The 25,250-nt window shown below is 40.4% G+C and overlaps 1 protein-coding gene and 1 pseudogene across 6 annotated transcripts in view; one reads left to right on the forward strand and one right to left on the reverse strand.

Moving 5' to 3' along the window:
• The window catches only part of bcas1 (brain enriched myelin associated protein 1), a 37,372-nt gene that overhangs the window by 4,132 nt on the left and 7,990 nt on the right, over positions 1-25,250 (forward strand). The window contains exons 4-9 of one of the 6 annotated variants that reach the window (XR_010015395.1): positions 4,754-4,945; positions 8,419-8,457; positions 10,193-10,318; positions 10,408-10,491; positions 12,818-13,036; positions 20,800-20,977. Coding sequence is in view for 5 of the 6 variants with exons in the window: in XM_063015751.1 (XP_062871821.1) it covers positions 4,754-4,945; positions 8,419-8,457; positions 10,193-10,318; positions 10,408-10,491; positions 12,818-13,036; positions 20,800-20,865 (726 nt within the window). In the remaining variant the exon portion in view is untranslated. Of the gene's footprint in view, positions 1-4,753; positions 4,946-8,418; positions 8,458-10,192; positions 10,319-10,407; positions 10,492-12,817; positions 13,037-15,969; positions 16,057-20,799; positions 21,233-25,250 lie in introns of those variants that run through there. The other 5 variants (XM_063015751.1, XM_063015752.1, XM_063015754.1 and 2 more) reach the window with 5 other exon arrangements.
• Positions 24,791-24,910, reverse strand: LOC134334033 (U2 spliceosomal RNA; annotated as a pseudogene).

Consider the following 25,250-nt stretch of genomic DNA (forward strand, 5'->3'; position numbering starts at 1 on the left):
ATATACTGATGAAACATTTGAAAATGAACATATTGTACTCAATAGCTTTGTGTAATGTCCCAGTAATTATATCAGCCAGTCATGAGGTGTAAAACGGGTATTGCCTGTAGAATAGCTGTTGTTGCCAGACGGCATGGTTTCAGTATTTCTGAAACTGTTAATCTCATAGCATTTTTACACATGATGGTGAAAAACACAAAATAACATCCAGTGAGCATCAGTTCTATGAGTCGAAATGTCTTGTTATGAAAATTTTTTGAGGAGAAAAGCCAGACTGATTTGAACAGATAGCAAGACTGGTATCTCAAACACCTCACAATTGTGGTGAGCGATCGGAGAAACACACCTTAGAACCTATAACGTGTCAAACCTTAAGGCAGCCAGGCTAAAACAGCAAAAAACCTTATTTGGGTTTATGCCAGTCAGCCAAGAACAGACATCTAAGGCTAGAGTGGCCACAGGCAACTGACACTGGACATTTAATGACTAGGGAATGCATTGTCTGGCCTGATGATGATTGGGAAAAGCATTGCCTGGTCTGATGAATCTAGATTTATTGCAGTGAAGCTGAATCTAGATGGTTGTACTACTGGGAAACTCCACCTTTAATAAAGAGCCAAAAATTATTTCTCAAAATTTATGTAACTAGTTAGTGATTTAACTAAATCCCTAGCTGACTGAAAAACCTTATTTTGGTGAGGGGGTTTACTTACGGTGTCCTGCATTGGGGTCTTATGTCCTGCATCCCTGTTGGTCATGTTTGGCCTGTATTTTTGATTGTTAAAGGTAATCATTAGGGCTAACTGGATTTTTGGGGGCATTTGCATGGATTTCTGACACTGGTAAGACGTGTGCTGGTGTGTATGTGTGCGAAGTTTATTTCTACCCACGCCACATGCAATGTACTAAATAGTATTAACCTCAGGGGGGCACCCACTTAGGGGAGCTCCCATTGTACACTTAGGGGAGCTATCATTGTACACTTAGGAGAGCTACCATTGTACACTTAGAGGAGCTACCATTGTACACTTAGAGGAGCTACCATTGTACACTTAGAGGAGCTACCATTGTACACTTAGGGGAGCTATCATTGTACACTTAGGAGAGCTACCATTGTACACTTAGAGGAGCTACCATTGTACACTTAGAGGAGCTACCATTGTACACTTAGAGGAGCTACCATTGTACACTTAGAGGAGCTACCATTGTACACTTAGAGGAGCTACCATTGTACACTTAGGGGAGCTATCATTGTACACTTAGGGGAGCTACCATTGTACATTTAGTGTAGCTACCATTGTACACTTAGAGGAGCTACCATTGTACACTTAGAGGAGCTACCATTGTACATTTAGTGTAGCTACCATTGTACACTTAGAGGAGCTACCATTGTACACTTAGAGGAGCTACCATTGTACACTTAGAGGAGCTACCATTGTACACTTAGGGGAGCTACCATTGTACACTTAGGGGAGCTACCATTGTACATTTAGTGTAGCTACCATTGTACACTTAGAGGAGCTACCATTGTACACTTAGAGGAGCTACCATTGTACATTTAGTGTAGCTACCATTGTACACTTAGAGGAGCTACCATTGTACACTTAGGGGAGCTACCATTGTACACTTAGGGAAGCTACCATTGTACACTTAGGGGAGCTACCATTGTACTAAATAGTATTAAACTTAGGGGGCATTCACTTAAGGGAGCTACCATTAAAAGTGAATGTGCAGTAGATAAACGATCTAAAATGTATAAATTAGACTGTTACTGAAAGCAAAAAAGACAAAAGACGAGGTTGTGATGAAGTGATTTTAAATTTGTCATTAAAATATAATGTACAGTGGGGTCAAAAAGTACTTAGTCAGCCACTGATTGTGAAAGTTCTCCTACTTAGAAAGATGAGAGAGGTCTGTAATTTTCATCACTTCAACTATCAAAGACAAAATGAGAAAAAAAAATCCAGGAAATCACATTGTAGGATTTTTAAAGAATTTATTTGTAAATTATGGTGGAAAATAAGTATTTGGTCACCCACAAACAAGCAAGATTTCTGGCTCTCACAGACCTGTAACTTCTTCTTTAAGAAGCTCTTCTGTCCTCCACTCGTTACCTGTATTAATGGCACCTGTTTGACCTCGTTATCTGTATAAAAGACACCTGTTTACAGCCTCAAACAGTCAGACTCCAAACTCAACCATGGCCAAGACCAAAGAGCTGTCGAAGGACACCAGGAAGAAAATTGTAGACCTGCACCAGGCTGGGAAGAGTGAATCTACAATAGGCAAGCAGGTTGGTGTGAATAAATTAACTGTGGGAGCAATTGTAAGAAAATGGAAGACATACAAGACCATTGATAATCTCCCTTGGGGTCAAGATCTCATCCCGTGGGGTCAAAATGATCATGAGAACGTTGAGCAAAAATCCCAGAACTACACGGAGGGACCTGATGAATGACCTGCAGAGAGCTGGGACCAAAGTACAAAGGCTACCATCAGTAACACACTACGCCGAGAGGGACTCAAATCCTGCAGTGCCAGGCGTGTCCCCCTGCTTAAGCCAGTACATGTCCAGGCCCGTCTGAAGTTTGCCAGAGAGCATATGGATGATCCAGAAGAGGATTGGGAGAATATCATGTGGTCAGATGAAACCAAAATGGAACTTTTTGGTAAATACTCAAATCGTCATGTTTGGAGGAAGAAGAATGCTGAGTTGCACACCATATCTACTGTGAAGCATGGGGGTGGAAACATCATGCTTTGGGGCTGTTTTTCTGCAAAGGGGACAGGACGACTGATCCGTGTTAAGGGAAGAATGAACGGGGCCATGTATCGTGAGATTTTAAGCCAAAACCTCCTTCCATCAGTGAGAGCATTGAAGATGGAACGTGGCTGGGTCTTCCAGCATGACAATGATCCCAAACACACCGCTCGGGCAACGAAGGAGTGGCTCCGTAAAAAGCATTTCAAGGTCCTGGAGTGGCCTAACCAGTCTCCAGACCTCAACCCCATAGAAAATTTGTGGAGTCCGTGTTGCCCAGCGACAGCCCCAAAGCATCATTGCTCTAGAGGAGATCTGCATGGAAGAATGGGCCAAAATACCAGCTACAGTGTGTGCAAACCTGGTGAAGACTTACAGGAAACGTTTGACCTCTGTCATTGCCAACAAAGGTTATGTTACAAAGTATTGAGTTGAACTTTTGTTATTGACCAAATACTTATTTTCCACCATAATTTACAAAAAAATTCTTTAAAAATCCTACAATGTGAATTCCTGGATTTTTTTTTCTCATTTTGTCTCTCATAGTTGAAGTGTACCTATGATGAAAATTACAGACCTCTCTCATCTTTCTAAGTAGGAGAACTGGCACAATCAGTGGCTGACTAAATACTTTTTTATTAATGAATAAACACAACATTTCAAATCTCAAAGAGTTCAAATCTCAGCTCTGCTATCGCAGTGCCTGCAGCAGACAAAATTGGCCACTAGTTTGCTGGGTGTGAAAGACCAGACTAATAAGGGGGTGAGGACTTCAACACTGTGTAAGGACCCTGGTTAGTAGCCAGAGGCGTCTGTACAGAAGTGGAGAACTGCTGAGATCATTGTGTGACTCTCAGGGCGCAAGACTGGCTTTATGCGTAAATCTATGAGGTATGGACGAGTAATAGGGAGGTCGGTGGATTGCATAGACGCCGGAGGGAGCATGTGTCAGGCAAATATACCCTCCTCAGACACAATCAGGGTCCCTAATTGGCTATGCTAAATTGGGAGAAAATGCATAAATAAAGTCCTAGTAGTCAGTCTTAGCAGCTTCTGTGATGGTGCGTCTGATTCTCATTTGTGCACTGCACTCTTTCGGTGAAATGAATTGTACTCAGTGCAGAGAAGTATCAATACTATTAATATTCTGCAGCTGCTTAGTCAGATCTCATTTTTCCTACAGTTACATTCAGAAAAGTTAATGCATCGTGACAGACAGCAGTCTAAAGAAAGCCATTTGTTTCTGCATAGTCATTTATCTTCCTCAGCTGACTGTTTATTTATTAAGAGAAAAATGCAAGTTTTATGACTTACTTGTCAAGCTTCAACTAGAGCACTGTACTTGAAGTCGCATTTGTGTCTTTTTTTATTGATGGCTTCTGTTTTTATTAATGTCTCTGGCAAAAGATGCCTTCACATGTCCTCCCAATATGTCCTCTAATCTCTAACTAAAGACCTGAGAATTTGAAAATCCCCTTTCTTTTAATGCTCACTCACAAAAGGAGACCCCATCAGCTCTAGCAGTAAATGTAAGCTATGGCGCTAACCATAAAATATGTCAGAAATGGAAGCGATTAGGCCGCTCAGGTGGCGCAGCGGTAAAACACGTTAGCACACCAGAACTGGGATTTCGAATACATCATATCGAATCTCAGCTCTGCCATCCAGCTGGGCTGGGCGGCTATATGAACAACGTTTGGCTGTTGTTCATACAGGATTAGGGAGCCGGATGGGGACATCATAACTGATGCAATTACGACCTCTGCTGGCTGGTTGATGGCGTCTGCTTAGAGTAGAGGAATAATGCTGATCAGGGTGTGGCTCTCTGTGCACAGGGCTGATTCGCATACTCAACTGGTGCAGGTGAAAAAATGCAGTCGGCTACTGCTCACGTATCGGAGGGGACGTGTGTCAGTTCGCTCTCCTCATTCAGGGAAAAAAAAAGGGAGAAAATGCATTCTATTCTAATTCTCTGATTGTCCCTCTTGTAAGGCACAGGATACGTCAAAGGTCCCACCTCCTCCTCCGCCTCCAGCACCACCAAAGATGGAGAGTAAAGCAGAGCCGGCTGTGAAGAAAGAAGAGGCACCACAGGCAGCAGCAGCAGCAAAGGCCAAAGAACCAGAGACCCCCGGCAAAGCCAAAACTAAAGAGATCACATTTGGCAAACTCTTTCGTTCAAAGGTAGGCACCCATCGAATATCACTATACAAAGTTATGCGGATGCTTGGTCCTAGCTTCCATGTAGTTCCTCTGAATTTGGAGGCACATGGTTACCTTCAAACTTATCATATGGTCTTGCGTTAAGATTTACATCCACCACAACTACAGTCTGGTCCATACCAGTAAAAACAATTCCAGTCCACGATCCACCAAAACTTGGCCCAGTGTCCTTGGGTACTTAGAATTCCCTTGGTGTCTGCAAACCCCCTATTCATCTGTCAGCCAGTTGATGAAGCATAAAATAGAATGTATTCCCACTGCTCCAGAGTCCAAAGTTTGTTTGTTTTATAGCACTTCAGCTTGGTCAAGGAAACCCAAAACCAAAAGCTCTCTAAGAACAGTTCTAGAGTTAATACTACCTCCAGAAACAGTTTGTAACTAAGTAGTAAATGCTGCAACTGAGTTATGTAAGTTCAATGGCTGATAGGTTTGTAGCTGAGCTGTGGTTGCTCCTAGATGACAGCTAGGGTACCCAACGACAGTTCCAACTGCTAATGTTTCTCTATTTAGCATGCATGATATTGTAAAAGCAGTTTCATAGACTTCAATTTGGCACATTATAACACCATGTTGTGAATTGAAGTTATTACTAGGCAAGATGGCATCAAACTTTTCAAAAGTGAGCAGAGCTGGTACGCCTGGCAAGACATCTGCGCCGGTAAACATCAACATGGATTTGAAATTTCAAAATTAACAAGGCTTACACTTCCAATGCTTTGTCACCACTCATACCATTATGATACTTATGCCATTATTTTACCAGTTGGGTTTTGTGTCTGATACTGGTGTCTGATACACCCATCAAAGTGGAAATCACCTCACGCTTCCTGCCATTCAATACTCACAGGCCAACTTGTATTACATTACTTAAGCTCACATTTGTGTCAGGTAAGCATAAGTAGAATTTTAGTATCAGAGCAAAGCCTACATTATCATCAGTATCTTAGATTTTGGCTACAACCCAAACCACACTGTATTGCACCAAATGAGTGTCCTTAGTTTTTAACAGTGTGATTTGTACAACTACCCTACATACTTCTTTAAGTCTTGGAATTTACTGCTTTAGAAGTCATAACAGTGGGACTGTGGTAGTAGACAGTGGTTGGGACAGTGGTAGCCTAGTGGGTAGAGATCAAAAGGTCGCCTCAGAGCAAGAAAGACCTGGGTTTGATTCCATAGCCAGGATCTCATTTGTGTGGATCATGTTCTTGGGTTTGGATCGTGTCCATTTGGGTTTCCTCCAGGTGCTTAGTTTTTCTCCAACAAGTTCAAAGACATACAGTCAGGCCAATTAAAGCTACTAAAATTGCCCTAGGTGTAAGTGTGTGTGTGTGTGTCCTGTGATGGACTGTCTATTGTTTTATATACAACCCCAAATCAGACAAACATACTATTTAATACTATTTAGTACATTTCATACTTTAATTTTTATTCAATTACATACAGTATTAACCCAAGTTATTTCATATTTTGTCTGGTCAACCTTATTAAACATCCATTCCTGCATTTTAGGCCTGCAACACATTCTATTAAAAGTTGTCATTCCTTCTCACAACACTTAAAAGATGTTTTGGCACTGAGGATACCAAGCGATGAAGTGTTTCAGGTGTTATTTTACACTTTTAACTTTGTATTATAGTGCTTGAGAGAGGATTGCTGAAGTAAACCCTTGCCCATGTGGTTATATCAGCCATTAATGAATGACGTTTTTTGATGCAGTGCAGTCTGAGGGATCTGAAATCATGGGTGTTCAGCTTAGACTTGTGCTCTTGACCTCTATGCACTGAAATTCCTTAAGGTTTCCTGAATCTTTTAATAATATTATGTACTGTAGAGGGAGAAATATGTAAATCCCTTCCAATCTTTCTTTCAGAAAGAGTTGTTTTTAAACATTTTAATAACTTTCTCATGCTTTTGTTGACAACCTGGAGATCCTCTGCCTGTCTTGGCTCCTCAGAGACACTTTTGTGGATACTGATTTTGGACCAAAGCATGATCACACACAATCACCTGTTTGAAATATCTTTATTATTTAGTTTTTATCTCATTACTCATCTTAAATTGCCTGTGTTCCAACTTTTTTGGAACGTGTTCCAGGCTTGAAATGCAAAAATGAATGTATATAATCGAATGAAAGGAAGTTAACCAAACAAAACAAGTTCATACTGTATGCAATAAAGTAAAAGTTAAAGTAAATGTAAGGAACACTGCATTTTTGTCCCAATGTCACTGTCCCAGTTTTTACTGATTTGGATTTGTAATTGATTTTAAACATCTGTAACCACTGGTTTGACAGAAAAACCAAATTATATGAGGTGTCCACATATTTTTGGCCATATGCTGTAGAATATACACTGATCAGCCATAACATTAAAACCACCTCCTAGTTTCTTCACTCACTGCCAATTTTGTTAGCTCCACTTACCATGCTTACCATATAGAAGCACTTTGTAGTTCTACAATTACTGACTGTAGTCCATTTGTTTCTCTGCATGCTTTGTTAGCCCCCTTTCATGCTGTTCTTCAATGTTCAGGACTCTCCTAGGACCACCACAGAGCAGGTATAATTTAGGTGGTGGATCATTCTCAGCACTGCAGTGACACTGACATGGTGGTGGTGTGTTAGTGTGTGTTGTGCTGGTATAAGTGGATCAGACACAGCAGCGCTGCCGGAGTTTTTAAACACCTCACTGTCACTGCTGGACTGAGAATAGTCCACCAACCAAAAATATCCAGCCAAAAGCGCCCCATGTGCAGCGTCCTGTGACCACTGATGAAGGTCTAGAAGATGACCAACTCAAACAGCAGCAATAGATGAGCGATCGTCTCTGACTTTACATCTACAAGATGGACCAGCTAGGTAGGAGTGTCTAATAGAGTGGACAGTGAGTTGTCAGCGCTGCTGTGTCTGATCCACTCATACCAGCACAACACACACTAACACACCACCACCATGTCAGTGTCAGTGCAGTGCAGTGCTGAGAATGATCTACCACCTAAATAATACCTGCTCTGTAGTGGTCCTGTGGGCGCCCTGAACATTGAAGAACAGGGTGAAAGCAGGCTAAAAGTATGTAGAGAAACAGATGGACTACAGTCAGTAATTGTAGAACTACAAAGTGCTTCTATATGGTAAGTGGAGCTGATAAAATGGACAGTGAGTGTAGAAACAAGGAGGTTATGGTGTTATGGCTGATCAGTGTATGTTGCAATGATGGGAAGTAAAGTGATCTCATCCTGACAGCAGCTCTTACATCATATTACCACAGTCAGTCACTTAAACCATCAGCGCCGGGCCTGATTCATGCTCTCTCATCACTTCATTACTGATGGCATCTTTGTTCAGCCTTTTTAGGGCTATTGTTCACAAAGCAAAGGCTTATGGGATCTGTAGTTTTCTTGCCTAGTTAACACAGATATCTGCTTATCTACAGTCTTCGGTGAAGGAGGAAGCAAAGCCAGTTGTGGTACAGGTAAATAAAACTGTTCAACGCTGTTTCAATATGATCACATCTTGAACTCATACTCTTTTTCAGTGCATGGGTCTGTCTTCTGAACCAAAAATGAGATGTTGTCTTTTCCAGTCACACTTTTACGAAAGGAATACTTCAGCATTATTTACATCCAATCTCTATGCAGGACATGTGTAGTATAATATCACCACCTTGTAGATGTACATTTTATTAAAAATTTATGTTTTTATGGGTTGAATTAATATGCAGTGGTAATATGTGGTGATGGTAAATGCATTTTTAAAGCACTGGGCGCAAGGCAGGAATACCCTGGACAGGCTGCATATCCATCTCAGGGCCTCGGCTAGCACCTTTCTTCAGCCATAGCCAATTATGCCTGTGTAGACGCCTGACCAGCCAATAGAACTCCTGAGATTCAAACCCAGATCTCAGCACTGGGTGGCATAATAGATATATAGGTATAAATATGCCTCTCAGGTGGCACAGCGATAAAAACACACGCTAGCACACCAGAGCTGGGATCTCGAATACATCGTATCGAGTCTCAGCTCTGCCTGCTGGCTGGGCTGAGCAGCCAAATGAACAACGATTGACTGTTGTTCATATAGGGATGGGATATTGAGCCGGATAGGGACTCTCTCATGACTGATGCAGTTACGACCCCGCTGGCTGAATGATGGCGCCTGCACGGGGACGGGGAGAGAGTGCGGATCAGGGTGTGTCTCTCCGTACATAGGGCTGGTCCGCAGTTGATCTCGTCTGGTGTAGGTGACAAGATGCATACGGCTGCTGCCCACGTGTCAGAGGGGGCGTAGGTTAGCTTCGTTCTCCTCAAGTGGAGAGGAAGCATGACGCAAGCAGGCGATTGGATGCGCTAAAAAAGCCGGGAGAAAAAAGGGGAGAAAATGCATAAAATATATATAAAATGTATAAATAGGTGAAATAGGGCGCCCAGATTGTGCAGCAATATATTACTCTAGCACACCAGTGCAGTTTAAATCTTAGCTCTTGTACCTACTGGCCGGCTGGACACCCCCTAGCAGGATAGGTGGGAAAAGACCCGACCAAAAATGTGGGGTGGGGTCTTTGAAGCTGTGTAAGGACCCTGGTTAGTAGCCCAAGGCGCCTGTTGAGAAGTGGAGGTACAAGGAGATCAGTGAGTGACTCTCCATGTGCAAGACCGGCCCCACACACAAATCCACCAAAGTACGAGTGAAAAAGAAGGGGTTGCTGATCTGTGCATGCATCGGATATATTCATATCGGATGCAATCGAGGTCCCCAGCAGCAGAAGACTAACTGGCTACATTAAATTGGGAGGAAATGGGAGAAGTTAGGTTAAACTTGTACCTTTAAAAAGTGGATGTGAATTTAAAACTTCTCAAATCTGATAATCCATGTTATCCCAGTATGATTTTAGACTATTCCACACAGCATTTTGTGGATTTAAATGTCCCAGTAGAGCTTAATGAGGTATAGGTCAGGTGACTGATGAAAAGTACATTATATATTTATATACTCTGAAGTATTCCTTTACGTCACTTAACCGGTACTCTGAGATCTACCAACTTGTGTTACTAATACCATATTAAGCTGCTTTGATTTCCTCTCCCAAAAGTCTCTTGTTCCTCTTGTCTTTCTCATCTTGCTGCACTGTCATCACTTCCTCGACACGCTTCCTTCCTTCATATTTACATTACTTGTCCAGTTCACGTTTCTTATGCTCCCTATTCAAGGTAGACGCATCCAAGGCCAGCACTCTCGAAGCTGCCGCCAGACCTGAACCTCCTCCAGCACCCAAACCGGAAGAAAAGAAACTAGAGAAGAAGTCCTCGGCATTTGGCAGCTTGCTCAAACCAAAGGTAAACACACTCGAATGGAATCACTGATCAAATCATGTTGTATGTTGTATGAGTGAACAAAAATTAAAATAGTCTTGTGTGAATTTGAGGAACTGCTAAACCAAATGAGCTCTAAGATCCAGGCAGCTGCGTCAAGTGCCGCATCCAGCATCGCCATCGGTACCAGAGGAGCGGTAATACATGTGTTGCAAATACTGGGTGGATATTTGTGTTCTATTAACTACACTGACTGAGCTGAGACTTGCTAATATACTGATTTTGTGCTAAATTAACCTCTGGTCTGATTTTTATTGTTAAATAATTTGGGCTTCAAGCTTTTCTTTGTGTCTCTTTTGTTCACTAAATGTATCAAGGAGTACAACTCAGGATGCATAGCTCGGTAGCTAATTACCAGCTAGGTCAATTATAATGCCACATACCTAACTGATGGTAATCATGCTTATGTTTGATATAGAATCAATCCTTTATCTTTTGGGTTCTGGGGTTTGGATCCAATCTTTGTCTCATGTCTATACAGAGTTCTATACATTCTTCCTTTGGGTACTCCGGTTTTGGGTACTCCCACCTCCCAAAAGTTTGTAGAAGGGGAATTGGCTATTATACATTTTCCCTTGGTGTAATGGACTATGAGTGGCTCTTTAATTAAATGGCCTCCTATCCAGCGTGTAATCCTGCCTCATATACAATGTTTCCGGGTGGCACAGGACCCGACATGAACCTAAACAAAGCAAATGATTCGTAGAAATTGTTGCCTAGGGACACAGCAGGTTGTGTGTGTCACATAGCACTAGAATCTTGGGGACCTGAGTTTAATTCCCACCTTTGGTCACTCTGTATACAGTTTTGGTATATTTTTCCTAATTTACATTGGTTTCCCAACCACTGGGCCACAGACCATTTTACATAATTTGTGAGCAATATTATTAAATTCTCCCTTCCCCGCTGGTCCGTGAAATTATATCTTATATGAAACCAGTCCGTGGTGCAAAAAAGGTTGGGAAATGCTGCTTTAGGTGATCCATTTTTTTCCCAACTCTACAAACATGTGCCAGAAGGTGAACTGGCTACCCCTAATTTCCCATGTGCGTGGGGAGTAAGCAAATAGGTGAACACGTTGATCTGCAGAAGAATGGTGTCTTGCTCACGGCATATTCCAGTCTTGTTGACGATCTTTACAGATTGGCTCCTGTACCAAGACTTTGTCTCTAGCTTCATGCAAATTATTTGAAGAATAAATTGTTTAAAAAATGCAAATATGACAAAACAGTTAGATTTTCACAGAACCTGATAGCTGAATTCATTAATCCAAATTAATTTGCTAAATTTGTGCATCAGTGGCAGCCACACAACTAGTCTATCTGTTCATGTTTGACATTTGCCTTTATGCAAAGAGAAGAGTTGTTAACGTTTGCCAAAAGGTGGCACTGTAATAGTAACATTAACACTATAGGTTGTATTTTCAAAATGCTATACCGGCAGCTTGGTGGCTAAGTCGCCTCACAGCAAGAAGGTCCTGGGTTCGATCCCCAGGTGGGGCGGTCCGGGTCCTTTCTTTGTGGAAGTATCTATCCACTGCCACAAAGCAAAAATGGTTTAGGAGCACATCAGCGAGTTGGCCTCCAAATTCCCCAGATCTCAGTCCAATCGAGCATCTGTGGGATGTGCTTGACAAACAAGTCTGATCCATGGAGGCCCACCTCGCAACTTACAGGAGTTAAAGGCTTTGCTGCTGACATCTTGGTGCCAGATACCACAGCACACCTTCAGGGGTCTATTGGAGCCCATTCCTCTACGGGTCAGGGCTGTTTTGGCAGCAAAAGGGGGACCAACACAATATTAGGAAGGTGGTCATAATGTTATGTCTGATTGGTGTATATTATTTCACTTCGTGGTTTGCTATTGACAGTCAAGCAAGCTTGACATCACCATGGTCTTACAGGAACTCTCGCTCCTGCTTTCTCATTACGTGGCAGCCTGGAAGCCCATGCTGATGTCATATTCTAGGTGACAGTGTGGGGTTTTTTGTTCCCAAGTTTTTTGGACGTGTATGAAATACAGTATTTAGACTTCAATTATAGTAATATTATCAGATCAGAGTAAAATAATGGGGACTACAGCTACAACAATTTAACAACAATTAATTCAATTCCTAGTGCTTGGACCCTGGTTGTATTTTATGTTGACCTGAACATAACATGGGTGCTATTATATTTTATGTGTATTGTGTTATAATTATACTCACCAGAATTACAGGTTGTCACATTCTTCACTAAACTATAATTGTGTGTTTGAGACCTGTCCTACCTGGTCATGGTGTTGTAGAGCTTTGTGGTGGAGTAATGGCCCTGCTTACTTTTCATCAAAATAACCCTTTATTTGCTGTTTTCAAGCCTCTGTATGTTGCTTGCAATCTTTGCATAGCCTTTGCATTGTAGTTAACAAGTGATAGACTTGTAAAACATGTAGCATGATTGTTTGCTTTGTTTTGATTTAATCAAGGCTAAAGAGCCAAAGAAGGAATCCCCTGCCACCCATGCTGCAGCACCTGAAGCTGGATCAAGCACCAAGGTGAAAGAAGAGCCCAAGCCCGCCGCTGCTGTGGCTGCTGCTGCAGGATCTCTGGATGACAAATCAGTGGAAAGTGCAGATAATTCTTCACCAAGCGTCTCCCGCAAGCTAGAGAAGAGGAACTCCATTCAGCTCTTCTTCAAAAACCTGGTAAAATAATAATAATAATAATAATAAAAACATTATTATTTTTACACAAATCTAATTTAGTAGGTGCCCAGGCTGGCACCGAGATGTCTATAATAGATAATAAGTCTATAAAATGTGTGTGGCTCTCCGTACACAATGCTGATCCGCATATGAACACGCCTCGTGTAGATGAAAAGATGCAGTCAGTACTGCACACGTGTCGGAGGGGGCGTGTGTCAGTTGCAGTGGAGGGTTGTATCGGTAGAGGTGAAGCGTAATGCAATCAGGGTAATTGGATACGACTAGATTAGGGGACAAAATTGGGGAAAAATCTGAGAAAAAGAGCAAAAACAACACAAATGCATTTATGTTTATTTTAATTGTGATTTACCTTTGATTTAAGCATTCATTCAATTGATATCTCCAATGAACCTGCCTGTATGTCTTTGGACTGTGGGAGGAAACCGGAGCTCCTGGTGGAAACCCACGTGGAGACGGAGAGAACATGTAAACATCACACAGAAAGAACCCAGACCTGGATTTTCTTATTGTGAGGCGACAGTGCTACCCACCTGACCACCGTGCTGCCCTTAAATACCTTAAAGCGTTTGACTGAAAATGAAAACATAGATAAACATTTTCACTCTGTTTCCAGAACTTAAATTACTTAAGCTAAAGTAAAAGGACACACAAAAACTGGTAGAAATAAATAAAAGACAAAAAAGTTAAGAGAAAGCTTAAAATACAAAAGATATAAAATAAAATAAAATATAAAAATATCGTATAATAATATGTAAATTAATATTAATGATAATTATGTTATATAACTATATAAAAATTACTTAAATACATTTAAGTACGCAAAAAAAAAAGAGATTTATTCACTCACTCACTCACTTTCTTAACAGCTTATCTAATCAGGGTCACGGAGGGGTGCTCGAGCCTATCCCAGCTTTTCAATGGGCGTAAGGCACACAGTAACACCCTGGACAGGGCGCCAGTCCATGGCAGGGCAGACACATACACACACCCATTCACCTATAGGGCAATTCAATTAACCTGCATGTTTTTGGACTGTGGGAGGTAACCGGAGCTCCCGGAGGAAACCCATGCAGAAACAGGGAGAACATGCAAACTTCACACAGAAAGGACCCGGACCGCCCCACCTGAGGATCGAACCCAGGACCTTCTTGCTGTGAGGCGACAGTGCTACCCACCGAGCCACCGTGCCGCCCTGAGATTTATTTACATTTACATTTACATTTTCAGCATTTAGCAGACGCTTTTATCCAAAGCGACTTACACAATGAGCGGACTTGGGCCTTGCTCAGGGACCCAACAGTGGCAACTTGGTGGTGGCAGGGCTTGAACCGGCAACCTCCTGTTTACTAGTCCAGTACCTTAACCACTGAGCTATCACTGGCTATTTAAATTCTAAATTTAAAAGAATGAAATAAATATAGAATCCCACTTTCATTGTTGACAAATTTCGTAATTACCTTATTACTTATCTTAATTAGATATTATTTGTTTACATTATATTGTGGCACCGGCGAGCAGGAAGGATAGCGTCAGGGCCGCAAGTGAGCTGCCTTTGGCAGTTCATTCAGTGGTTTAGGGACAGACACCCATTCATACACACATACAATCATACAACAGACAAACATAAAGGCTACTTACCCATCCCTCACCGCAGCCACCCCACTCCCAACAACGGGATACACGGCTACGGTGAGCTTAGACACCACTGCCGCAAGGCTTCCTGGGTAAAGCCTGTGCCGGCCCCCAGTAGCGACGCTACAATATGTTTAGTATTGTGGGCTGACCCTATATCTTGATTGTCACTGTGGTTTGTTGAGAAGTGGAACCTCTGACCAACAGTTACAGGTCCCAACCACTAGGAGACGTCATTTGGCAAAATAAAAAGATTTCACATATAACTGTTAGTTCTGTCTCATACCGAAAGGGGCATGAACATCCAACAACAACAAGGGCTGCCCTAATCAGGAACCAGTGGAACTTGTTCTGGTTGTAATGAGTTTCCATTAGTCTTAGAAACAACTGGAATGTTCATAATAATGTTACTGCATCATTATTTTGGCACTTAACATCAGTGCAACATGCTTGAACAAACATATACAGCTATTCAGTTTACAATGTTATTCCAAAAGAGTTGTTATTCTGAATTTCTAGGTAAAATAGGTTGGCGAAATCTCTATAAAGGACACACTTCATGATTTTTTTTAACATACTAAAAAATAAAACATCACATATTAAATGCGCAACTTTCCCACAGACAATATTGAACCTTTTTACTATTATTATTTTTTTATAATTAATTAAATTTAGCAGATAAACAGTAATTGTTCCCCATAGAGTATGTGAACATGATATTTGACCAGGGGTGTCCAAACTTTTTTATAAGTAAATTTATAAGTAAATTATTTTGTAACTGCTTTTTGCAGTGATGGATGGATGGATGGATGGATGGATGGATGGATGGATGGATGGATGGATGGATAGATAGATAGATAGATAGATAGATAGATAGATAGACAGACAGACAGACAGACAGACAGACAGACAGACAGACAGACAGATAGATCACTTTATTAATTCCAAAGGGAAAGTCAAGCATTACAGCAGCTCAAGGTACATTAGAAAAAAAAATTAAGTAGGTAAGTATTACTGTACAATATTTGTAGGCAATAAATAAAATAAAGATATGTAATATGTGAGATAATAGACAATTATTAAAGGGTCCTGTGCAGTAAATATTCACAAATGTGCAATGTAAGTTCCATTAACAGGGTGACAGATCATGCTTCATGAGTCTGTCCTGATAGTCCTGGTAGTGACTCAGTGTGCTATGATGTCCCGGCACAGTGGAGACGAGTTATACAGTGAGATCGCTGTTGGTACAAACGATTTCCTGTATCGTTCCTTTCTTACAGCGGAGCTGAATGAGTCTGTGACTGAAAGTACTGTCTGACCAGTGAGCAGCCCAAGACTGAGCTGTGAGAGTATAGAGCCTATCAAGGAACTTTGGGGTGCAGATTCGAACTCTAATTCAACAAGAGAAATAAAACTAGACCACTCAACTGGGAGAAAAAATCACTTTGAGAGAATAGCACACTGCACAAAGACATCTGTATCTGGAGAAAAGGATTACCAAAATGTACCTGCTGCACCACTGTGCCTTCCTCTGATGATAACCTATAAAACAGCAGCAGGGTTTGATTTAAAAACACCACAAGAATGTTACAAATATACTAAAACATATGTAGTAACACCCAGTATAATAGGAAACTGAAACGCTGTGTCTCAAACCACAATACTGAACAGTATGATAGCGAAAAATGGATCGCCAGAGGTATGTGGTAACAAAAGCACCTGTTGCACCACTGTGCCTTCTAATGATAAACTATAAAACAGCAGCTGGTTTGATTAAAATACACCACACAGATGTTACAAATACAGTAAAATCATATGTAGTAACACCCAGTATAATAGAAAAGTAAAAGGCTGTGTCTCAAACCACAATACTGAACAGTATGTGGTACTGAAAGTACCTGCTGCACAATTGTGCCTTCATCTAATGATAAATTAGAAAACAGCAACTGGTTTGATTAAAAAACACTACAAAGATGTTACAAATACACTAAAATCACATGTAGCAACACCCAGTGTAATAAAAAAAGTAAAAGGCTGTGTCTCAAACCACAGTACTGAACAGTATGTAGTACTGAAAGTACCTGCTGCACAATTGTGCCTTCATCTAATGATAAACTAGGAAACAGCAACTGGTTTGATTAAGAAACACCACAAGAATGTTACAAATACACTAAAACATACACCGACAAGGCATAACATTATGACCACTGATAGGTGAAGTGAATAACACTGATTATCTCTCTTCATCACAGCACCTGTTAGTGGGTGGGATATATTAGGCAGCAGGTGAACATTTTATCCTCAAAGTTGATGTGTTAGAAGAAGGAAAAATGGACAAGCGTAAGGATTTGAGCGAGTTTGGCAAGGGCCAAATTGTGATAACTAGACGACTGGGTCAGAGCATCTCCAAAACTGCAGCTCTTGTGGGTCTGCAGTGGTCAGTATCTATCAAAAGTGATCCAACGAAGGAACAGTGGTAAACCGGCGACAGGCTCATGGGCAGCCAAGGCTCATTGTTGCACGTGGGGAGCGAACAGACGAGCTACTGTAGCTCAAATTGCTGAAGTAGTTAATGCTGGTTCTGATAGAAAGGTGTCAGAATACACAGTGCATCGCAGTTGCAGGGCTGTTTTGGCAGCAAAAGGGGGACCAACACAATATTAGGAAGGTGGTCATAATGTTATGCCTGATCGGTGTATGTAGTTACACCCTGTATAATAGGAAAGTGAAAGGCTGTGTCTCAAACCACATACCGTACTGAACAATATGTCAAATTAGTGCACCAGTAATTGTGTTTGTACAGTTTTGGCATTCACTACTATTAAGTTACTACATCATGCTCTAGTGACCGAGGTTCCACCGCTGCCTCAATTTAATGTTTAAGTGGGATCTTTTGGGATCTTATTACTTACCAAAAACCTGTCACATGTCACAGTATGGATTGTATTTTTAATTGCCCCTAAGTGTAAATGACTGACTGATATAAGTCAGTGTTTCCAGCACAGACCCACCCTGACCCAACCAGAACAGTGTTTACTAAAGATGAATGAATGTTTATGCAGACTGAGATTCTGACAACGTCTCAAAACATTCTGTTTGTTTGGGCTGCATCTTGGACATAAAAGCACTGCAGATGTGCTATTTGAGACATTAAACATAAATGTTTCCAAAGGTTATGAATTAAATAGCATGACATTCTTTGATGCTAAAAAAACAGCTCCAATAAACCAGACTGTTTACTTAAAGTTACTCTTATGTTTTACTTACCAGCCACTATGAATAGAAACACCTGCGTACACCTGCGCTTTCATGTAGTTTCACGTGAACTCAACCACGTGACACGTGACTGCAGCACAATGCACAAATCCATACAGACATGGGTCAAGAGCTTTAGATAATGTACACATAAACATCTGAACTGGGAAAAATGAAATCTGAGTAACTTTGTGGTGTGGTTTGGCCTGACTGGTTTAAGTATGCCAGAAACTGCTGATGCAAAAGTATCTAGAGGTTACACATAATGGTTTGAAAAACAACAACATAAAAACATACACCGATCAGCCATAACATTAAAACCACCTCCAGGTTTCTACACTCACTGTCCATTTTATCAGCTCCACTTAACAAATAGAAGCACCTTGTAATTCTACAATTACTGACTGTAGTCCATCTGTTTCTCTACATACTGTATTTGCCTGCCTTTACTCTGTTCTTCAATGGTCAGGACCTCTACAGAGCAGGTATTATTTAGGTGGTGGGTCATTCTCAGCACTGCAGTGACAATGACATGGTGGTGGTGTGTTAGTGTGTGTTGTGCTGGTATGAGTGGATAAGGCACAGCAGCGCTGCTGGAGTTTTTAAATACCGTGTCCACTCACTGTCCACTCTATTAGACACTCCTACCTAGTTGGTCCACCTTGTAGATGTAATGTCAGAGACGATCGCTCATCTATTGCTGCTGTTTGAGTTGGTCATCTTCTAGACCTTCATCAGTGGTCACAGGACGCTGCCCACGGGGTGCTGTTGGCTGGATGTTTTTGGTCGGTGGACTATTCTCAGTCCAGCAGTGACAGTGAGGTGTTTAAAAACTCCAGCAGCGCTGCTGTGTCTTATCCACTCATACCAGCACAACACACACTAACACACCACCACCATGTCAGTGTCACCTCAGTGCTGAGAATGATCCACCACCCAAATGATACTTACTCTGTGGTGGTCCTGTGGGGGTCCTGACTATTAAAGAACAGGGTAAAAGCAGGCTCAAAATGTATGTAGAGAAATAGATGGACTACAGACAGTAATTGTAGAACTGCAAAGTGCTTCTATATGGTAAGTGGAGCTGATAAAATGGACAGTGAGTGTACAAACAAAGAGGTGGTCATAATGTTGTGCTTGATCAGTGTATAGTTAGCATTAGTTGGCGTGGAAACATCTTGTTAACACATAGGTTAAGAGGAGAATATCCAAACTGGTTTGAGCTGACAGGGAAATTGCAGTAATTCAAATAACTCACCATTAGAAGTATGGAAACCAGAAAAACATCACATTAAATCAGCGAAAGTTAGGAAACACCCCAGACCGAACACCAGTCCATCACAGGGCTAAAACACACACACACACACACACACACACACACATTCACACCCAGGGCAATTTTAACAGATCCAGTTGGCCTAACTGCATGTCTTTGGACAGTGGGAGAGCATACAAACACAAAACAAAAAAAAAACCAGTTATCTCCACCTTATAATCAAACCCAAGACCTTTTTGATGTCAGGTGATAATCACATTGCTACCCACCAAGCCACCATAATACCAATTTAGCATTGTTTACATTGTTTACAGTTTACAGTCTGTCTTGGGTATGACCATGTTATGACCTAATACCCAGTATTAGTATGGTGTATCTAATAAAGTGGCCACTGAGTATATATCTGTGTATGGTTACACATGATTTGCGTAATGCTTTGTGTAGCCAATTAGCAGTAAGCAATGCTGTTAATTCCATCCCTAATTTTTTTGTTTCCCTTTTTACTTATTTTATTTGGCTCCCGATTTAAGGGTCGTCACAGTAGATCTGCCCCACGTATTAGACTTGGCAGTTTGAGACCGGCTAGACTAGCCAGTAATATCTGTGCAGAAGCTGGCCGACCAATAGCACGGCTGAGATTTGAACCTTGGATCTTAGTGGTAGTGGGTTAGCACAATTTACTGCTGCTCCACAGTGCGGTTACCTGAATTTTCCTCATTAAATCTTGTTAAAGCCAGACTTAGTCAGGTACCTAGCCAGGTTAGGCACCCAAAATACATATGTTCTATGAAAAAATGACATTTATTTTGAGTCCAGGGAGCATTAATTATAAAGGTAATATTTTATTATGATTATTTAAAATAAAAAAGACCTTTTAATATAATATATGAAACACTACAGTGTGAAAACAAAAAAAAGGACGAAAGCCCCTTTAGGTGTTGTTGACAGTTAACACCAAAAAAGATTGTCCATAAGTTATCAATTATTGGCTCAAAATATATTAACAAATTCCATTTCTTTGTGAGATTAACATGAAAGCACACAGTCACAGAACAATTCAAAATAAGGTCAAAGTAGCACTTGAAACAATTCAGAATTGTAATAATAAAAGAGTACATGACTTTAAAAGGATACAAGACCATAAAAAGGCAATTAACATGCCCTGGAACTCAGTTAGGTTTATCCTAAGGAAATAAAACAACGAAAACAAAGCCTAAACATAGTCAATGAAATAAAAGAGTTATTGTTAGAATGGCCACTGTGAGAGAAACTATGGCTTTGACTAAAGGTGTTTCACAATAAGAGCCTTTGCAAAGTGGTGATATTTTGTTTCCAGTTTCAAGTCAATGGAAAACACACGTCACCCAAGAACCTTGACACAAAAATACATCAATAATACAGTAGTGCTAGCTTTAAATATGTTTATGTAGGGGCATGTTTGAGCCAGATGAATCAGGGAAATAGATGTAAATGAGAATTAGTTGTCAGACTGGTTGTGATCAGTTGTGCTCACGGCATGTTTTAAAACTGAATCTTCTTTGGCTTGTAATGTCTTATGTGCTTTTTTATTGTCTTTCAGGGTCAGAAACGCCACTCTGACGCAGGAGTGCAAACAGAGCCTGGAGCACCTGAAAAGGCCAAATAAAAACTTTGGTTTTATTGTCTGCATAGAAAACCAGTCGCATTTACATAAGTATCTTGGTGTAAATCTTGTCCAGAGACCAGAGATGTACTCTTATATAACCGCTACAACCAGGGTAAACAGAGAACTAAAGTATCAGAAAACTGCCATGTTTAATTCTAACTTTCAGTTTTCTCCTATTTCTTGAAACTGTCCTTAATACTTATATCTTTTGTTTATATTAAGTATATTTAGTGAGGATTTGCAATTTGCTTAATATATGGGTCAGTTAAATGACATGCATTAGAATATGATTAATTTCTGTTGTATTTGCATTCCAAAGTCCAACAAATTTAGGTGGCGCAATGGTCTGAGCACATAATAGATAATATACACTGATCAGCCATAACATTAAAACCACCTCCTTGTTTGTACACTCACTGTCCATTTTATCAGCTCCACTTACCATATGGGAGCACTTTGTATTTCTACAATTATTGTAGTCCATCTGTTTCTCTACATACTTTTCAGTCTGGCCTGCTTTCACCCTGTTCTTCAATGGTCAGGACCCCCACAGGACCACCACAGAGCAGGTATTATTTGGATGGTGGATGATTCTCAGAACTGCAGTGACACTGACATGGTGGTGGTGTGTTAGTGTGTGTTGTGCTGGTATGAGTGGATCAGACAGTGTCCATTCACTGTCTGCTCTATTAGACACTCCTACCTAGTTGGTCCACCTTGTAGATGTAAAGTCCGAGACGATCGGTCACCTATTGCTGCTGTTTGAGTTGGTCATCTTCTAGATCTTCATCACTGGTCACAGGTCGCTGCCCACGGGGTGCTGTTGGCTGGATATTTTTGGTTGGTGGACTATTCTCAGTCCAGCAGTGAGAGTGAGGTGTTTGAAATCTTCATCAGCATTGCTGTCTTATCCACACATACCAGCATTGAAGAACAGCATGAAAGGGGGCTAACAAAGCATGCAGAGAAACAGATGGTCTACAGTCAGTAATTGTAGAACTACACAGTGCTTAAATGGACAATGTGTGTAGAAACAAGGAGGTGGTTTTAATGTTATGGCTGATCGGTGTATAATAGATAAAATGCAGATAAAGCAATAATAAGGGCGATGAACTCATGCTATTGTAAAACAGTGACAACAGTGGGGGATTAGTATTCAACCACTATTTGTTGTTTAAGATACTTCAATCGACTAATTACCATCAAATAGGGCCATGACTATGTATTATTATCAGCTTTAACAAATATATGTTTAAAAAAGGTCGGAGATATCTAATTGATCCTTAACATAACATTAATAACATTGGTACTTCAGTTACAGTCTGGAGGTTTCTATGTTATGAAGTATGAAGCATTGTAAATCAATTATGACCCATGCAACTTAGCCCATGGTCCTGCAGTTAGAAAATCCATCGGGATTACATCAGAAGTCATGTCTCTTTTCAAGTGACTGCTAGTTTCTCTCTTAACTTCCTTATCAATAGTCTAAGAACATCCATTAACTTTTCATTTGTGTTTGCGTGTGTGGCTTTGTTGCTTTTGCATATAAATCTTGTCTAATAACTTTATTACTGATGCTTTACCTTAACAACGATTGCTACTCATTGAATTGATGCAGCTTATTTTATTTCTTCACTTCAATACACATTTATACTGTATGTAAGCAATACTCACTATACTTACTCCCTCTCCACCTTATACTATTTGTAATGATCATCCTGTTGTTACTGCTGACATGTATATTTAAATGCAGTAAAGCATTAAGGCTTGCAAGTTTTGTAAAGGTTTGTGGTAAATTAAATCAAGGGGAGCAGAAAACATGCTGTTTTAATTAATTTGAAAATAATAGTGTAATTTAAATGTCAATCCTGTCTATACTGTCCTGCCAAACGTCTCAAGATTCATATTATTTTGCAAGTAGATCATCGGATGCTTGCATGCATGAACAGTAGTGTTTAACATGTCGATAAAACAATCTGCCATATTTAATTAGCATTAGTCTCTAAGCAATATTGCATGTCTTTGTGGTGGTGTGCTTTCTCTGACTGGATAAAATATTTAGAAGATTTAGACCTTAGGGTCATGACATGCTATATTTTATAATATATTTTGTTGTCATCTCACACTGTTGCATAAAGCTTGATTAATTAGTGTAAATGCAATAGGATTTTAGAACTTTGCTACTACTGTCAAACCATGTTATGTATAACAAAGTCTTGTCTAATTATATAGACATTTTCATTTCATAAATGTAATAATATATATTCACCATGTTTTACTCTTTAAATAATTACTTACATGCTCCTGGTGGATCCAGCATAATCACTTTCTATGATGGTATGCATTTTAAATAAAATGTTATGGAATTTCAGTGTACTCTTAATGCAGATCTATAGAGAACTGGCTTAATTGAACTGACATAATTTAACTTTTTTTTTGCTTGTAATCAACTAAATCATGTCACTGTAAAATGACCCAGCCTTATAATACATTTTAATAAAATGTAAGGGTACAACATCATCCATGCTGTGTTCACAGATCCTGTCTGCTTAGCTTTAAACACAAATGACTCCACAAATGATACACAAAAACAGTGTAAACATATGTGGACCCCCTCTAATTATTGGCTTTTGGTGTTACCAAAGTGTACTTACTGTGTATTTTTAAATTGTAATATTTACTTGCATTCAGATTCAGTGGAAAACCATTTTCAGTTAAGTATCATAGACATTTAGTTTTTGAAATAAAGTTAATTCATTTTCTTTAAAAAAAACAACAACAACAAGGCGCCCAGGTGGCGCAGCAGGATATTCCTCTAGCACACCAGCGCCGAGATTCTGAACTCCTCGGTCCGAAACTTGCCGTTGCCACCGGTCGGCTGGGTGCCATCTGGTGGGCATAATTGCCAGTGCCTGCAGCAAATATTAATTAGCCAAATGGGTGGGTCTTCATATGCTGTGTAAGGACCCTGATTGGCGGAAGAGACACCTGTGCAGAATGCAGGGGCGAGAAGAGGAGGGGTGTGCACGTGTCGGATGAGGCGTGTACAGCGACGTGCTCTCCTTGGATGCAATCGTGTATCCCTCAGCAGCGGAAGACAAATTGAGTGCGCTAAATTGAGAGGAAAATAATGAGAAAATGCATTAAAAAAATCAACATATTTTAAATATTTAAAAAAATACATTAAAACATCATGTATGATATAAATCACATTATTTTAATACATTTTATTTAAACATGTTTAACCACTCCAGCAACCACTCCACGGCTTGTGGTCAAGCAGGAGTACACCCTGAACAGGGTGCCAATTTGTTCCTGGGCATCCAACACGCACCCATTTATTAACCCACAACTAATGGCAATTCAGATTAGCCTATATAACCTCAGAATGTTTAGGGAGGTGGAAGGAATGTCCTCACTGATAAAGCCAGGCCCCCAGGACCATGGTATTGTACGGCACCTACGGTATCAGATGTGACATGCAAATATAAAAGTATGATCTGATAGTTACAAACTGAACTGCATTATTATGAACAATTTGGAGAAATTTAGCATTAATAAAGGATGATTACTGACAATACAAGGTTTGCATCCATTCAATCCATGTTTTTATCCATCAATCTTACACTTGTCCATAATGGCAAAGGAAAAACATGGTTAGAAGAAGATATAGAAGAAGATATACTTTATTTGTTATATATACATATACAGGTGTACAGTACAATGAAATTCTTTCTTCACATATCCCAGCTTGTTTGGAAGCTGGGGTCAGAGCGCAGGGTCAGCCATCTACAGCGACCCTGGAGCAGACAGGGTTAAGGGCCTTGCTCAAGGACCCAACAGTGGCTGCATAGCAGAGCCTGGATTTGAACCTCCAATCTTCCGGTTAGCCCAAAGCTCTACCCACTAGACTACCACTGTCCCAAACAGGCCTAAAAATCCATTGAATATATGGTCCTCTGGCAGAGGACGTATCAGATATTAAACTGATAAGAACACTAATAATATACTACACTTGATCTTAGCCAAAAGGCAGAGAAGCGGTTATAGATGATTTTCTAATGAATTAATTAAATACAAATGATATGTGCATCTTTTCTGCTTTAATTATCATTAAAATGGTTGTAGAACTAAAGTATAAAAATGGTTTGGACATCAAGACACACCTGGATCTATAAGGACCCAAAATTTACATTGCACTATCCAAACAAAATAAAAACAAGCCATGAAATCCAGGGATCTGTCTGTTAAATCTTCACAAAGAAATAGAGTCACAGTGTAGACCAGACCAAGGATATAAAATAATATGTAAGGCTTTGAATGTTCCCAAGACCACAGTGGTTTCAAATGGAGGAACCTTATACAACACTGAACCTTCCATCCAG

This window comes from Trichomycterus rosablanca, chromosome 19, assembly GCF_030014385.1.
Source record: "Trichomycterus rosablanca isolate fTriRos1 chromosome 19, fTriRos1.hap1, whole genome shotgun sequence".
In the NCBI taxonomy this organism is placed as follows: Eukaryota; Metazoa; Chordata; class Actinopteri; order Siluriformes; family Trichomycteridae; genus Trichomycterus; species Trichomycterus rosablanca.